Genomic DNA, 15,410 nt, shown 5'->3' with positions numbered 1-15,410 from the left:
GGGTTCGCGTATGCATGATAGAAATGGCTCTACGCCGTAATTGAATAATTTGTCTGCAACGAGTTGTTCTCCTATTTCCTTTGTCTGGCAGAGGGATGGTCATGACTACAAGCGCTGGGGAATGAAGAGAGAAAAGAAAAAAGCATAGTATTGATATGGAATCAAGACAGATGTATCCAAAGCGCGTCTTTATTGATTTTTTTTATTGTTAAATTTTATAGTTAACTGCTAATGGATATTGTCCTACTCATTAGCTGTTCATAATAGCTGAACTCATGGAGTCGATATCTGACCCTCTATAATTTGCTCTGCAAGCGTGCCTATTTCTTGGTAATGAGTTTCGCAATATTCTTCCCTCGTATTTTTTTTTCTTTCTTTTCTTCTTCTTTGTTTGAACCCTTTCTATTGGGGCTACCGTAGATAGCTTTTGACCTTAGCCCAGGATTTTGCCTGCAGCCAGCTCATTCTTCTTGACACCCATCTCGACAGCCGCTAAGCCCCAGTCTTCTCCGTGGTTGTGGCCCTTGCCTTCCGCGCTTGTGCTAATACCCGCGCGGGACTTTGCTTGCTCATCATTGAGCACGGTCAAGACGCCAAAAATAACTGGGATGCCGATGTCGAGCTGGACGCGCATGAGGCCCTGAGAGGCAGAGTCGGCGATGTACTCAAAGTGCATAGTCTCGCCCTTGATGAGCACGCCTATGGCAATGATTGCGTCAAAGGGTCCGCTGGAATCGCCCGCGGAGAGGGCGGTTAGGTCGTGGGTTGAAGCGCCGAGGAGGTCGGTAGCTGAGGGAGCGCCGGAAGCATTGGATTGGATCTGGGAAGCGGAGTATAGCCTTTAAACGAGGAAATACGTTAGTAATCTCGGGTTTCAAGGCGACACAAGAAGCTTTTGAGGAATAGTCGCAGCGGAGGGGGGGCAGAACGAGAGGCAAGGAGGCAATACCGCTGGACAGCAATGGGAAGCTCCCAGGCACCTGGGCAAGACTGGATGACAATGTTGGACTCCTTGACACCAGCTTCCAGGAGCTTGGCCTTTGCGCCAGCAACGAGGGGCTCGATGATGGCGATGTTCCAGCGCGCATGGACAATGCCGATGCGCAGGCTGGAGCCGTCGTGGTGTTGAGGAGCGGGGCCCTTGATAGAAGACATGGTGGCTGGTTGGTAAGAATAGAAAAAATAAGGTGCTGAGTGAGTGCTGTAAGCGTGAGTGTTGAAGAATCCAAGAAAAGAAAGAAAAAGAAGGAATATGGAGCTGTTCAGGCAAGAGTCAACAGTAAGAATTAGACCAAGAACTACTACAATGCGATCCCTCCCACGGCGGACGACAAGCTTAGAGCTCGGTTAGCTGACGCTGACTGATGATTTCGGCGGGGCACTGGCGGAAGCGGAATGGCGAGGCACGGCGGGGTAGGTGCGGTGGTACGAAGTACTTTGAGCTATTTGGGCGGAAACGTCATTTTGCTGTGCAGGAGCTGGGGGGCAGGTGACTTTGGGAGCAGGTCATTCGCATGCTGCGCGATTACGGTGTGGCTACACGAGGCTTGCAGTACCTCTTCTGTCGTTGTGAGGGTTCTTTGGGGGGAGGTCCTTTTAGCTAGTTCAGCTTCAGCTGTGCCAATGTAGAGAGGTACCTGACTGACATGATGCTGGACTGCAGCTTCCCTTGCCCAATATTTCACTGAATCAACTTGGGAAGGAGAGATTGATCTAGAGTCACCGCCCAGGCAAATTAGTAGATAGATGTAGAATTGACGGTAGACACAGTATTTTAATCATCTTCAATGCTTTATTCCGATTCGATAGTCCTCGCCTTTGCCGCAATATTGGGAAATTTCCAAGGTGTTACAAGCGCATTTGTATATTTCCATTATATTGCAGTTATCTTAACCTCTACCAATATGCCCATATCAGCTCTTCCTCAATCCACTATCCGAAGTCTAGGTTCTTCAGTTATCATCACGACTCCCTGTGACGTGGTCAAGGAGCTTATTGACAATGCCATAGACGCTGGAGCCAGCTTTATTGAAGTTGCAGTCTCTTCTAACTATCTCGATACGATTCGAGTCCGAGATGATGGCCATGGAATCGACGTCGACGACTTTGATGCCCTAGGTCGGCGAGCTCATACCAGCAAGCTGAAAGCGTTTAATGAGATTGGGTCAAGAGCTAGAGAGTCACTCGGCTTTCGCGGTGAAGCACTTGCAGCGATGAACACTTTCGCTACCATCTCTATCACGACTCGGACAACAAGTGATGTGGTAGCGACTCGTTTACAACTCAAGCGCGCTGTTGGGGGAAGTGAGAATCGGTGCCCTACATCGGCCCCTGTTGGAACAACCGTTCAAGTTACCAAGCTCTTTGATACCCTGCCGGCAAGGAAACAATATTCTTTGAGAAACAGCGCCAAATACATCAAATCCACCAAAGATCTTTTTAAAGCTTATGTGCTAGCTCGACCTGATCTCAGATTGTCATTCAAAATACTGGGCGAGGCCGTCGGCGGCTGGTCATATGCTCCAGCATGTGCGGCAGAGATCAACGAGGCCACTCTACAGATATTCGGAAAAGCTCTCGCTAACAGCTGCATACATGTGTCTCGTAATTCTGCATGCGATCAAGCCGCATTTACCCAAGCCAGCCAAGAGGCAACTGAAGACTTCATATTAGAAGCTTTCATGCCAAAAACCGGGTTTGACCTCCCTGCTGTCAAGGGCAAAGGCCTCTATTTATCTGTCGACTCGAGACCACTCTCATCTACCTGTGATATAGCAAAAAAGATTACAGCCATTTTCAAAAACCATTTAAACAGAGTCACAGGTAGCAACGAATCTTGTACCAGCGTATCCAACCCCTTTCTACGACTCAATATTCGCTGTCCAGCCCATAGTTATGATGCCAACGTGACGCCACTGAAAGACGAAGTTGTATTTGGAGATGAAAACAAGATTACTGCAAGTTTTGAGGGGTTGTGTCAGAGAATATACTCCGAGCGATTCATGGCCGAACCCTTTTTATCCTCAAAGTCTTCGAGGTCTGAAGAGGAGGCAGGGGACTCAAAATCACACATAGAGAACAGTGGGAATATGCACACTAAAGATTTGAACATATTTAGCGGTATATCGCAAGGCGACCATCTGACTGATCAAGTCACTGCATTACTACCTTTACCCCGAGAGCCAGACTCACAGAATGGAGTATCACTAACCAAGATGAGGACATCAAAAATAGTCAATATGTCTCGTATCAACAGCAATTCTACTGATGAAGACTGTACTATTAACAGCGTTGATATACAAGTGCCTGTTTCACTCATGGCTGCATCTCAAATCTCACCTGGCCGGAGACCACAAGTCCCCAGAATTTCTGCATCGGAAAACATTGAACGATATCTACTCTCGAGAAAGAATGAGGGATTCAAGATAGCAACTGATGAGACAGCAACCAGGAAAAGCGACTTGCAGACAGGCCCCCCCGAATCGACCCCAGGTATATTCAACCGCAAGCCTCTGCAGCCTTTGACTGAATCCATGTTAAATGCGATGAATGGTCAACCAGATTCAGAATCAGATGTGTCTAGTGCAGAGCCTGAGATGTTGACATTGGATGATAATACAGAGAGGACAATTAACGCCAATGCCAGAGAAGAGAGAGCCCAGCAAATTTCACCTGTTCCTACTCCGTCTTCGCCGGACCATGAACCCTTGGCACTTCGTTCTCCGCGTCAGCTCAGAAGTGTTGCGGAATGGCTAACCCCTCCTTCGTCTGGCCCTTTACTAAACGTGAGACTCTCTAATTCTTCGTTTAGACCCCAGCAGAGAACAACAGCGAGAGACAGCCCTACAGGAAATGTGGCAGTACGACCATGGCCGAGAGCTCCGCAAAGTGGCAGAACAATACCCTTTATATTGCCAGGGGAAAACCGTAACCGGCGACGATTAACACACAATGAGACGATTGAACAAGAAGTAGACATACCGAGAGATAACCCGAGAGAGACCCGCGCTCAGCTATACTTCCAAGGAGTTCAAGGGTTAAATCGTCAGCAAGACAGAACGACTAATGCTTTTGAATTAGCATCACAGCTAGATACTACCCGGCGACCTGTTTCACATAAGAATTTCTTCTCACATGAACCAGGCCACCGCTCTCATATTATCCAGACTTCGTTGCTGGATAGTCAGTATTCTGGCGATATACCATCGTCAAGGAGAGCCCAAGAAGTGTTAAACGCGCGTGATAACCTCTCAGCAACCCCCCAGCGTGATATTCGCCCATCAATCGAAGCTTCCGTTTGCGGAGATTCCCAGAATAGAGCGCCTTTCAGAAATACACATGGCAAGCTGGAGGATCCGAGACTCTATCTTATCAAGAGGCGGCGTTCACAAGCCAGGCATGGTATTGCGAGGCGACTGTCATCCCGTCGACTTCCCCTCGAAGTGACACCAATTCACTTGGCGATGCAGAGTTCATCAACCTCTCGTAGGCTTTCACTGAGAAGGGTCAAGACATTGGCAAGACAGACTCGTCTGCAAGGCTACGATATTGTGCCAGGGGACTGGGGTAACGCAATAACTTTCAAAAGTATGGAGGAAGCTGGCAAGGTAGAATCCCGTCTCCAGGATGCAGTTGACTCGTGGAAGCAGACACAGAATCAGGCGATTGAAGTAGAATACAAGCTACGCTCGGCCGCCAAAGGTAAGAATCCTGCATTTACTGACCAATAACTATTTGCTGGGAAATGTGTTGGAGAGTGGAGCTACGCTAGTAGAGAAAGTTCTGAGGTTACTGTGGCGAAGGGTTATCGTGATGTGCTTTCACCATGCTATATGGACTTCCAGAGAGGGAGGGAAAAAAAGAGAGCACACGACTAGACGTACTCACCATGCAACAAAGGCTTCCTGCTCGATAGTAGCTACTACTCATCTGCCGAGCTCGCCTTATATCCACGGCTTTGAAGGTGAAGACGGGACGGAGCGAAGCTCCGGCCGAGAGATCCGGACGACGTTTGAACAGAGCGGATCACAGAGCGTTACACGCAAGGTAGCAGGCAAGCGTCATGGAAGATTTGGCATCTGGCGGTAAAAAGTGGATACGGAAGGCGGTGATACCGGACCGGGAATGCAAGTGGTAGGTACATAGCCGGGGCTGGAGTTTGGGCTTCCGAAATCTCCTGCGTTTTTAAGAAGCAGGGCCAGGGGTGCCGTTGACCCGTAATCGTGGCCTGCAGCAATATAATCAAGCAGCTTAATCCATGCTCGCGAAGAGCTATTTACAGCTGAAAGACTGTTTTCTTCTTCTTCTTTGAAACACATTTAGTTATTTGCAGAGAGAGCTGGCTTGATTGGGGTATAATTTGCGATCGAGATGAGCTGTGAGTGGGATTCTTCGCCTTGAAAACTTCGTATTAATCCAGGTACGAGCATTGGGGGTTCAAATCTTGATGGAGATCTCTCGCGAGGCCAATGACCTAGGCACTAACGTACTAGGTATACTAGTAGGCGAGGCTTTTCTGATGCATGTCTCGTATACGCGGCTGCGTAAGTGGTGGGTGGGTGGATGGACGCTTGTGACGTGGTGCTATCAGGGAGAAAAGGCATCCATCGTGACTATGTTGTGGGATGAAAGCCCAATGTCGTGTATATGCTATGTGACAGAGGGGACTAGTACCTTGAATTGACACCTGTATTTGATAGGTACGGAGTAGCGCCACCAAAGTTGGCATTACAGGTGATGTAAAGGCACCTCATACGAGTAACCAGGTGCGTATAAAAGCCACATCGGTGGCTTCTTGATGCAGAATACTACGCTGCAATGTCCAATCGCCAGCGCCAAAGGGGGGCCACGACAGGGACCCCGGCCCTGCGGCCTGGAATGGGATTAAAAATAGGCACAGGAGACCCGGGCTAGGATGGATGCCGACTAGGCCACCCCTGGTAGATGGACCCAAAGCTGGGTAAGGGCACTTCGTATCTGCTGATGATGGGCGTGAGGATCGACGCCACGATAGAAGCCTCTTTTTCTTTCTGTTTGGACCGGAAGGGTTCTATGACTGTTTACGGGAGTGATGCGAGACCGAAAAGAGCATTTTGCTTGTTTCTGCTTTTTTCTTTTCTTTTCTTTTCTTTTCTTGTTTGTCATCCTGATATGGAGCTCACGCGCATGCGAAGTACGGCAATGTTGAAGATCCACCACAAGCCCCCCCCATGGTCTTGATCTTGTCAACAGCTGTTGGATATGTTTTTTTCCGCGTTGTCTAAAAAATCACACACTGCATTGAAGTTCGTATTTCGCATTATCGGCCACTAAGCAGATCTGAGAACGGGATGGCCCCTTGGGTGGTGAGAGGACGAGAGGAGGGCATTGTGATAAAGAGGGAGTCACATACTACTCCTAGTAGCAATAGTACCTACGACTAGTATCGGTCGGTGCTAACGCAGTCCAAAGTGCTGAGCTGGTAATAACGTAAGCTTCTAGAATTAGCACCGCCGTACAAGTATGGCAATAAGCTTGTATGTAATGTTTCTGTGCATGAAAATATTTTTGGAGAGTGCGGGCATGCAAGAGAATGCGCGCAGGATGGAGGAGATACGAAGTGCGGGAGCAGAGGAGTGGGCAGTGATGGTACAAGCAGAGGAAGTGCGTGGTAGGGGTTATAGAGGTACTGCTGTAGGTACCTACTATTTAACAGCAGTAAGGTACTTTGAACGGGCACTCAAATGAATACAAAGTAGACTAGTGAGAATAAAAGAGAGGAAAAAGGAGGGGACTGGTAAGTAATATATAGTATGTATAGCTAGGTAGGTATATGTACGTGTAAATCGGCATAGGGCTGCTCAGTGCTCGATGAGGCCATTCGCGTGACGCAGGCGCACAGCACAAGACGCACAAAATATCGATGGAACGAGTTTGTTTGTGTGTTTCAGGCCACCGAGAAGAGGGCGCCATGGGCTGCTTTTGGCGCCAACGGCCGGCCTGTTTAGTGGGCTGCGGCGGCTGCACTGCCACTGCTCTGCTCCGGCCGGCGGGCACCTCTTCTGGAAATCCGCGATGGCAGCCAGCTGCTATCAGGGTTACTAATGGGGGGCCTGGATGCTGCATTGGCTAGGACGAAGCGCGGAGGATGACGTGCGCAAAAACTGTTGTTTGTCCGTTTTGGGCTGTTGGAAGGGTTCCGGCGTTGAGGCAAAGCAGAGCCAGGTAGAATGATTTCTGAGGAGACGAAAGAGAATGAAAACATAAAGATAAGGAAAAAAAAACAGGAGGGCGACTTTCAGTAGAAACAGGTTTCAGCTCGACTCGAGTTTACAAAGTGCGCTGCTTACAGGCAATGGCTACCCTACCCGAACAACACCAGCGCTCGTACTGGCGAGGGCATCCCGCGCCGCAACCGCCCCGAAGCAGCTCCTGTAGGCGCTACTTCACCTAAGAAGCTCCCGCTGCTGCTTAACACGGCGCCAACACTGCCACTCTTCCCACTCCACCCTAGCTTCTGGACCAGCTCCCAGGCCATCGTCTGCGCCGGCCAACATCTTCCAACTTTTTTTTTCTCTTGCACTTTTTTGCACATTGAACCCTTCACAAATTCTTCGCTTCTAACCTACAGTCCCTCGTTTTTTTTCCCCTTTGCGCCCGCTAGCACGGCCTTCTGTACGCTCGTTCACACAGTCTTGGTTGATGCGCTAAAGATGCGCGACCTCTGAATGCAAGCCTGCAGAGTTGGCCGCCCCCTGGCTGTCGATGCCGCCCACGATGCGTCGACCCAGTCGCCATAGCTGCGACTGCAATCACAGCAGCCACCACCAGCATGATTCTCGAATATTTTCCATGGCCTCGACCGAGGGCCAGCCTCGCCCAGCCTCGCCGCCAAATCCCGTGATGGACTCCTACTCAGCCCTGGAGCTGGATGCTTCCCAGGCTGACGCTTTGATGGAGGGGTGCAGCAGCGACGGCGTCCAAGAGGGATGCGTCATCCGAGCGCGAACGAGATGGTGCCACCCCAACCGCATCCTCGCATTGACAGCGAGATCAACGTTCGTCACCCTGATTCTGCTCCTCGCCGCCGTCGCAACGCCTGCCGCCGCCGTTCTGCTCGAGTTCGACAACTGCCTCCCCGACTCGTACGTGTTAAACAAGCCACCTCTGCTGCAATGGGTACCGCTGTATCTCGATGCCGTCTTCGACACCAAGACGCCAAACTACAACCTGCAGGTCATTGCCTGGGGGAACGTGACGGGCTCGCAGAATGTTGGGCCGCTTCCTCCCCCGGGCGATCCGTATTGGAAGGACGCCAATGAGACGAATGGCAAAATCGACGAGACGCCATATTCGGATACTCTCGCGACGACGCTGGTCAAAAGAGTCAATGTCTTGACGTACGAGCCTTACAATGACCGCTCCAACTTTTGCACAGACAGCCTTGTTAACGGGACGTGCCCTTTGGCGCCTGTGTTTGATTACACTAACAGGTAAGTCATTTGTTACCTGACTGAGTTATTGGCATCCTTTTATCCCATCTCTTCCCCACCATCTGGCTGTTTACAACTATTCCTCACCATTGCTGGGTCTTTAACGTATTATTGCTATATTATTACTGTACAATGTCAAGTAGCTAACGTAAATCTTGCTGTCCAGCTCTCTTCCCTATGTGCTTCCCTCGGTCAATCTGAGCCATGACTTTTTATCTTCTTACGCTTTCAGCTCCTTCTCCCTTACTTTTCTCCTCATCAATGGCGACAAGGCAGCCACCAATATTGGCTGTGTTTCCGCCACCATTACCCCTGACCTGGGCAGCATCTCCTGGGTGCTCAAATTCATGCCCCTCTTGGTATTGATATTTGCCGGCATAGCGGTCCCATTTGCTGGAATATGGAGCCCCTGGGGCACCACTAACATTTTCCACTGGACATCCAACTATGGACGGGACGCTGACTTACTACGGCTAGTAACTCCTGGATTTGGCGACTGTCTGCAGTATATTCAATTTATTGTCCTGACGGGTTCGCTTACTCTTGCTTACCCTGGCTTCTTTCAGCCTGTCGTGAGCCAAGTTGGATGGTCTTCCCTCATGTTCAACGAGAGCTTTTTTGGTCATACCACGCCATGGCAGAATGTGGTGGATGGAATATATGTGACAAAACCAGGCACAACATACGGGCTGCAGAAGACGGCACAGCTCATTGGTATGTCCGAGGCGGAGGATATATGGCCTGGCATGATGGTGTGGCTCCTCGTCATTATTGCTGCCGTTATCGTGCTCATCCAGGCTGGCTTTGCTATCCAATGGATCCTCCGAAAGATTAGGAAGACCTCAGAAGAAGATCTGCAGGCCAAAAACCTCCCGTTTGTCATTGGCAACGTGGTGCGCGTTGTCTTCAATTATATGCTGACTCCTATTGTGGCATTGTCATGCTTCCAATTTGTCGTCTCCGGCCAGTCGCCGGGCTACGCTGTTGGCTTGGCTGCGCTGACCCTGGCAGTAGTCATCGGCTTTGCATCCTATCTTCTCTATTTAATCATCATTACGCGCCCGAAGTCGGTTCTGTTTGATGACTTACCTACCGTCCTGCGATTTGGGCCTTTGTATAATACATACGCAGACGAGGTTGCTGCGTTTGCCCTTATCCCGGTTTTAATCAACATCATCAGGGGCGTTGCCATTGGCGCTGTTCAGCCCAGTGGTGTTGCCCAAGTTGTGCTCCTGGCTATTTGCGAGGTCATTCAGATCCTCATGATATATGCATTTCGGCCCTATCAAAGAGCCACCTCGATGAATATCTACCACAGCCTTTTTGCGCTTCTACGACTGATCATCATCATGCTTATGGTTACTTTTGTACCCAGCTTGGGTGTAACGGAAGGCCCAAAAGGTTGGATTGGCTACGTAATTTTGCTGCTTCATGCCTGTGTACTTGCGCTTGGATTCTTCCTCGGTGCTGTGCAGACCATCATTGAAGTTGCCGCAAGAATGCTCGGTGCCGGCGGAGATGATTTGTCTGGATTGACTCGCGGCGGCCTCTCCAAGATCTTTGGTATGAGGCAGCTCTCCAGGAGAGTTAACCACCGCCACGGACCGTCTCGAGCTAGCCAACTGTCTACCGCGGCCATGTTGGATGCCGATGACAGCGGCAAATCTGGTTATGCGATGCCAAGTGGTAGAGTCCGAAGCGGCTCCGTGGCCAGTCTTAGCGGAGTCATTACTCACCACAGACATCGGAGCAGCTCTGCTCTTGATAGTATGTATTCGGCACTACCCCGTAACGTTGATACTGCGAGCTCGTACGTGCCAGGAACGCCGGGCGAGACCAGTACCTTTTCATTTCTTGCATCACCCTCTGCTGCCCGTCAGGGACCGCCTGGCATTGTCATGGAATCTACTGATCCATATTACCGCCCCCCACGCAGGCGCCGTGAGATGACTGGCGATTCTGGACAACTCGAAGACCAGCGCGACTCGCTCATCATTGAACCTGTTCCTCAGCCTGGGGGAACGACTGAAGCCCCTGACGCGTCCGCGGAAATTTTACGTGGAGGCACTCCAGGACCTGGTAATCTAGCAATCAGCTTCCCTGCAAACCGACCTGACTACGCGACTCGTGAGGTTGACTTCTATTACGGTGTTCGCGGTCCTGCTCTCAATTCTGAAGGTCCAGGCAGGAAGCTGGGAACTGGTCCAGCAGATCCGACCGGGCCGGTTGCAACAGCATCTGGATGGGTTCGCAGGCTGATATTTGGCGGCAAGACTAAGGAGAAGGGCAAAGGATTCGAAGTCGTCAGAAGTGCCAGAATGCCGCCAAACATGGTTCGAAACGGAGGCTTCGGCGATGAGACCCCACCTGAAGGCATTCCTGTTGCCATGGGTGTTATTCGAAATGGGCCTATCGACTCCGATGATGATGATGAGCCTCAAGTTCAGCGGCCGAAACGTCGGGAAGGCGAGCTGCTAACTGATAATGGCGATCCGCAGTCAGACTCTGATGAGGATGATGACGAGCCTGACAGCATAATCACAGATAGACTTCCTAGGGGACGAATATCTCAATCCGCCACAGCTTTGCACTCAAAAGGAGCTGAAATATCTAACGATGATGGGAATAGCGACGGTGTCAGCTCAGAGGACTTGTCTGATGTTGAGCTCGGAGTGCCTGATATCCCACGGAAGAGTTCCAAGAGGCACTCGGCCCTACTGGATCAAAACATGCAGATCACGCCTGTTGTCCGGGTAGAGCCCGAAGTAAGCCCTCCTGGAAGCCGGGGATCTGATCGCACGCAGCAAACCGTGTCGACTGTGCACAATGGTGGCGTATCGTTGCTGCCGCGCCTCCCATTTGAGCGAAGAGGTTCTGATCGACGGTCAGACCACCAGCGGCCATCCTCAAAGTCATCACTCGACTTTCCAGATATGAGAAGCATGGACTTGACAACTCATGATGACGATCCTGCCGGTTTTGGAACTGTTTCGCAACACAGCATTAACAGGATTGATCCTCGGCATGAAGATGATGGTCATTTGAGCACTGCTGCGTCTGTTGTAGATGATGCACATTCAGGGAAGGATGCTTGAACTAAAAGCAACTGATCGGTGTTCACCTACACTACAATTGACGCTATAAACAAAAGAGAGAAAGAAGAAGAAGAAGAAAAAGATTGACCTGATCCGCTTGCGAAGCCATGAACGACAACAAGCAGCGATCTATTCCATTTTAGCAAGCTTCGGCGCACCTGGCGACTTTTGCTTTATGTTTATTTTACTCTCCTTGATTATTTAAATTTTTTTTTTCGTTTTTCCTTTTTTACTCTCCTTTGCTGTATAGAGTCATACAGACGTTATCCCCCAGCGAGATACATGAAGCGTCGTGGGAAATTGGATTTAATTCCTCTATTTTTTTTTGTTTTTATTTTCTTTGGTTATTGGTCAAAAGGTTGATACAGAAAAATTTTCAGGATTCTGATCAGGGGGATTTTGTGGTAGCAGGCGTTTTTTTTTTTTTTCCCTTTTCCTTTTTATCTCGGCACATTTCAAGCGGGAGGGGTATTTTATTTGTTTTTGATTTTCCTTTTTCTAAGGCCAGGATGATGAAGCATAGTAAGCTTCTGGAGCGCATGCCCTATGTGTGTAAAAGAAAGATTATGGGTTTTAACTGGTTTCTTCCAATGGGCCCGGGGAGAGGAGGGGATGGATATTGGGCATGTAATTAATAGTAAGCTCTGATGCAATGGATGCAATAGCTATAATCTATGTGTTTGACTTGTATTGTGATGTGATTGGTTGGAAGTATTGATGACTATGGAGCGAGTAAATGCTTTCCCTATCCTTGATGATATTGATGATATGCTTGTGTGTGAATTTTGAGAAGTTAAAAGGAAAATCGGCTGCATGATTAGCTGATGCCACCTTCGTTGCTTGAAGATATATATCTAGTAGTCTTGAGATATATACGCCAGTGCAGTAATTTTAGAGTATGATGGAAAGGAAAAGTGATGGTTGGGGCTTAAAATATTACTTATGAGATATGAATAAACAAAAAAGGTGCAGCATCCGTTGGTCTCATTAAAGTACCCATCTAGGTATACAAAAGGACAGGAAGCGCCGTTATAGTAGTCTAAAATCATGCAACTTTCAATTTTATCCATTCTACACAAAGCGGATACGCTATCCATTCGAAAATGCCTTTGTGGTAGTAGCACTTAATATATGCCACCCTCCCCCTTATTTAACGCTCACGAAACCAAGTCCCGATCTAGCCTTGCGAACAGCCCGCTTCAATGCTTGTTCTTCTACATCAGTCCACTTAACGCTCAGCTCATCCCATTTCTTGCCAGGCGTGTTGTACTCTTTGCGCCATTTGGCATGCATCTGCTGAAGCTGGGCCATCTTCCGCGGGTCGCCGGAGCCGCTGTAGATGATGAAGCCGGTGCATGGCGGAAGGGCAGCGTGGATGCGAACAAGGCGTTCCGTAAGCTGGGTCAGAGCATGCTCCAAAGGAGAGGATGCGCCAGATCCGGCCGCAGTGCCGATGGCTTCAGCTTCGGTGTCCATTTCGGCGTCCACGTTTGTTCCAGGGGGACCCCCATCGCTGTTGGAGTTCTCGACGCGATTCTTGTTCCACCATCCTTGCAGAGCTTCTAGCTCTCGCATCCGGCCCCAAACAAAGTCTACTCCGCCACCCCTAATCACCGCTCCATCTTCATCGCCGAGGACTGCTCGGATGATATTTGTCGTTACTTCTTCGTCGGACTTGCAACCGAGCTGATACGTGGCTCCTGCCCCGAGACCTTTGCTTGGGTCACCCCAATCAACAGCGGCGCTCGTCTTGCCAACTTCGATGCCGCCGATGGCAGCATCGCCTCCCTGAGCTTTATAAGCTGTGCCAGCACGCGCCAGCCTGCGGAAGAGATTTTCCCCCTGGGCATCCGATGCGCCCCATAGCTTGCCCTTTTCACATTTCTGCTTGGCAAGATCAAGGCACGTCTTGGCGTCTTCAATGCTGTTATGGCCCAGGACACCGCCCTTTTGAATTTCTCGAGAGAGGTATTTCTGGGCGAGCCACTTGAGCGAAGACTTCAGTGGAGAGCCGCGCGGGTGGGGGTATATGATGGAAGTATCGACAATGAAAGGATGGGCAATTCGGATGGCTTTTGTGTCCGACTCTAATGAGTGACCCAGGAGAATAGTGCGGGGATGCAAAATTTCAAGCAACTTCTGCTGTATGTCACAAAGAGTAGTTGTAACGGGGGCCAGCATTTCTTCTGTGATGCCGGAAAACCGCGTAACGTAGTCGATAATTGGCTTGTCGGGTTTGACAAGCTCATCTAGCACAACGTCGCCGTCCCAGTTGACAAGACTGATACGGGTCAAAGAAAACTCGCTCTCGCCCGTCATGCACATCTCACAATCCAGGGCCAGGATATCTCTGCCGGCCGTAATACTGCCTTGTTCGATTTCTGCCTCGGGGACATCGCCGTCCTCAAGTTTATCTACCTTTGTGACAACCCATCCCTCTGGGGCAACAAAATTGTTTCGTTGCTCTCCTTCTGGAAGAAGAGCTGGGTGGATTACGAAGCCGTTATCTGCCAATTCTTCAGTGGTGGCCAGAAACTCTGTGATGCGTGTCCGCTCATTCTTCCATCCATTTGGCTCTTTAGCAGGCTTCACACCCCCTTTCTGTGATGTCTTCTCCTTTGGGGCTGGTGCCGTGAGGAAAGCGGCCATTGGAGAGTGCATCTTTCCATGCTTGTCATCGCCAGGTGTCTTGACAGGCCAGAGATGGGGGAACATGTCCGCAAATGGCTTCAGAGGCTCCGGCAGCGTATCCTTGTCGAGCTTTCGGGGATAATAATCATCAGGAGACGTGGCAACATAGGCGTTCGCATCTCCATCTCCAGTAGCATCCACATACACGTCCCTGAGGCTGTTGAATGTCGCATAGTTAACGCCCTCCTTGAAGAGCGCCTCCTCCAAGCCGGGTATCATGATAGTCACAATCTTCCTGAACTGCGGCCGATGCGTGACACCAATCCATTGGGGGCCTGCGCCATCCGCGAAAATGTAGGTGACGAGATCGCGTAGGCTGCTAAGATTAAGCATGGATTGTAGACGAGCCTTGGGGGAGAATGTCAGAGCTGGGTATCCCCCTTGCCAGGGCGAGGCACTTTCTTCGCCTTCTTCTTCGGTCTTGTGACGGTTTGCCACTCGTCCTTGTCATCTGTCTGCTCCTCTATATCGTGGGGGCTCGATCTCTTAAGGCTGCTGCTTTCACTCTGGTTCAGAGAAGCCGTTTCGGCTGCAGCGTCGTCATTTACGGCGTCAGCCATGTTGGAGGCCTGATTCTCTGAGGCCGATGATCGATTTCTTTAATTGGGGATGTATCCAAGAAGAGCTAGAGAGTAATCTGAACAGAGTGCTTCTAACAATAAATAGGAAGAAGAAGAAGAAGAAGAAGAAGAATAAATAGAGGAGAAGGTGGAGAAATAAGAAGAAACGTCGTGTGTGCTGGAAGTATGAGAGTACAGGAAGACGAGATAATGGTCAAGAATCCCTCCTCAGCTCACGCTATGATGGCGAGGTTTAAAGATATCAAAGCCCAGAAGAATATGCTGGTAGCTTTATTTCATTCGTTAATTTGCTATCCAAGGCGCAAGAGATACCGGAGCCGCTCAGCATCAAACAATGAGAAAGCAGTAGCAAGAAAGCAATGATGATGCTTTTTGAAGTCTGCATAGCCTTAGCGGCGAACTTTTGGCAGGGTTTCAAATGTCCACAGCCTTCCTTATCTTATCTCAACTTACTAGTGGACAGGACTCTGCTTTGGGCCAATCACAAGCCACCAATAGCGCTAAACATCAACATCTCACTGTAGCCTCGCGGCTCTTTACCGCGACGTATCAGCGAGTCTCATTTGCAAGTG

General features: G+C 49.8%; 4 protein-coding genes across 4 annotated transcripts; 2 read left to right on the top strand and 2 right to left on the bottom strand.

Annotated features, from left to right (window-relative positions):
• Window positions 1-174: 174 nt before the first annotated feature.
• TrAFT101_012038 (uncharacterized protein) lies at window positions 175-1,318 on the bottom strand. The gene is made up of 2 exons (XM_024908842.2): window positions 950-1,318; window positions 175-839 (listed from the first exon to the last, which is right to left on the bottom strand). The coding sequence occupies exons 1-2, from the start codon at window positions 1,153-1,155 to the stop codon at window positions 434-436; spliced, it is 612 nt and encodes a 203-aa protein (XP_024756585.2). The 5' UTR covers window positions 1,156-1,318; the 3' UTR covers window positions 175-433.
• Window positions 1,319-1,904: 586 nt separating this feature from the next.
• Window positions 1,905-4,730, top strand: TrAFT101_007231 (uncharacterized protein; the record flags this gene model as incomplete). Its single annotated transcript, XM_024910240.2, has 1 exon — window positions 1,905-4,730. One exon carries the CDS (start codon window positions 1,905-1,907, stop codon window positions 4,728-4,730), a length of 2,826 nt encoding a protein of 941 aa, XP_024756586.2.
• Window positions 4,731-7,488: 2,758 nt separating this feature from the next.
• TrAFT101_007230 (uncharacterized protein) lies at window positions 7,489-12,236 on the top strand. Its single transcript, XM_024901116.2, has 2 exons — window positions 7,489-8,471; window positions 8,638-12,236. Exons 1-2 carry the CDS (start codon window positions 7,744-7,746, stop codon window positions 11,564-11,566), a joined length of 3,657 nt encoding a protein of 1,218 aa, XP_024756587.2. The 5' UTR covers window positions 7,489-7,743; the 3' UTR covers window positions 11,567-12,236.
• Window positions 12,237-12,515: 279 nt separating this feature from the next.
• Window positions 12,516-15,220, bottom strand: TrAFT101_007229 (uncharacterized protein). The gene has a single exon (XM_024902109.2). The coding sequence runs from the start codon at window positions 14,588-14,590 to the stop codon at window positions 12,713-12,715; it is 1,878 nt and encodes a 625-aa protein (XP_024756588.2). The 5' UTR covers window positions 14,591-15,220; the 3' UTR covers window positions 12,516-12,712.
• Between the last annotated feature and the right edge of the window lie 190 nt (window positions 15,221-15,410).

The sequence above is a fragment of the Trichoderma asperellum genome, chromosome 4 (genome assembly GCF_020647865.1).
Source record: "Trichoderma asperellum chromosome 4, complete sequence".
In the NCBI taxonomy this organism is placed as follows: Eukaryota; Fungi; Ascomycota; class Sordariomycetes; order Hypocreales; family Hypocreaceae; genus Trichoderma; species Trichoderma asperellum.
The sequence above is the reverse complement of the archived record's forward strand: the minus strand, read 5'-3'. Positions and strand labels throughout refer to the sequence as shown.

Excerpts from the sequence above, each read along its gene's own strand:
- TrAFT101_012038 (XM_024908842.2), bottom strand. The coding sequence starts at position 1,155 with ATGTCTTCTATCAAGGGCCCCGCTCCTCAACACCACGACGGCTCCAGC. Across the intron at positions 840-949 it reads CTTCCCATTGCTGTCCAGCG|GCTATACTCCGCTTCCCAGA; the intron begins GTATTGCCTCCT and ends CCTCGTTTAAAG.
- TrAFT101_007230 (XM_024901116.2), top strand. The coding sequence starts at position 7,744 with ATGCCGCCCACGATGCGTCGACCCAGTCGCCATAGCTGCGACTGCAAT. Across the intron at positions 8,472-8,637 it reads GTGTTTGATTACACTAACAG|CTCTCTTCCCTATGTGCTTC; the intron begins GTAAGTCATTTG and ends CTTGCTGTCCAG.
- TrAFT101_007229 (XM_024902109.2), bottom strand. The coding sequence starts at position 14,590 with ATGCTTAATCTTAGCAGCCTACGCGATCTCGTCACCTACATTTTCGCG.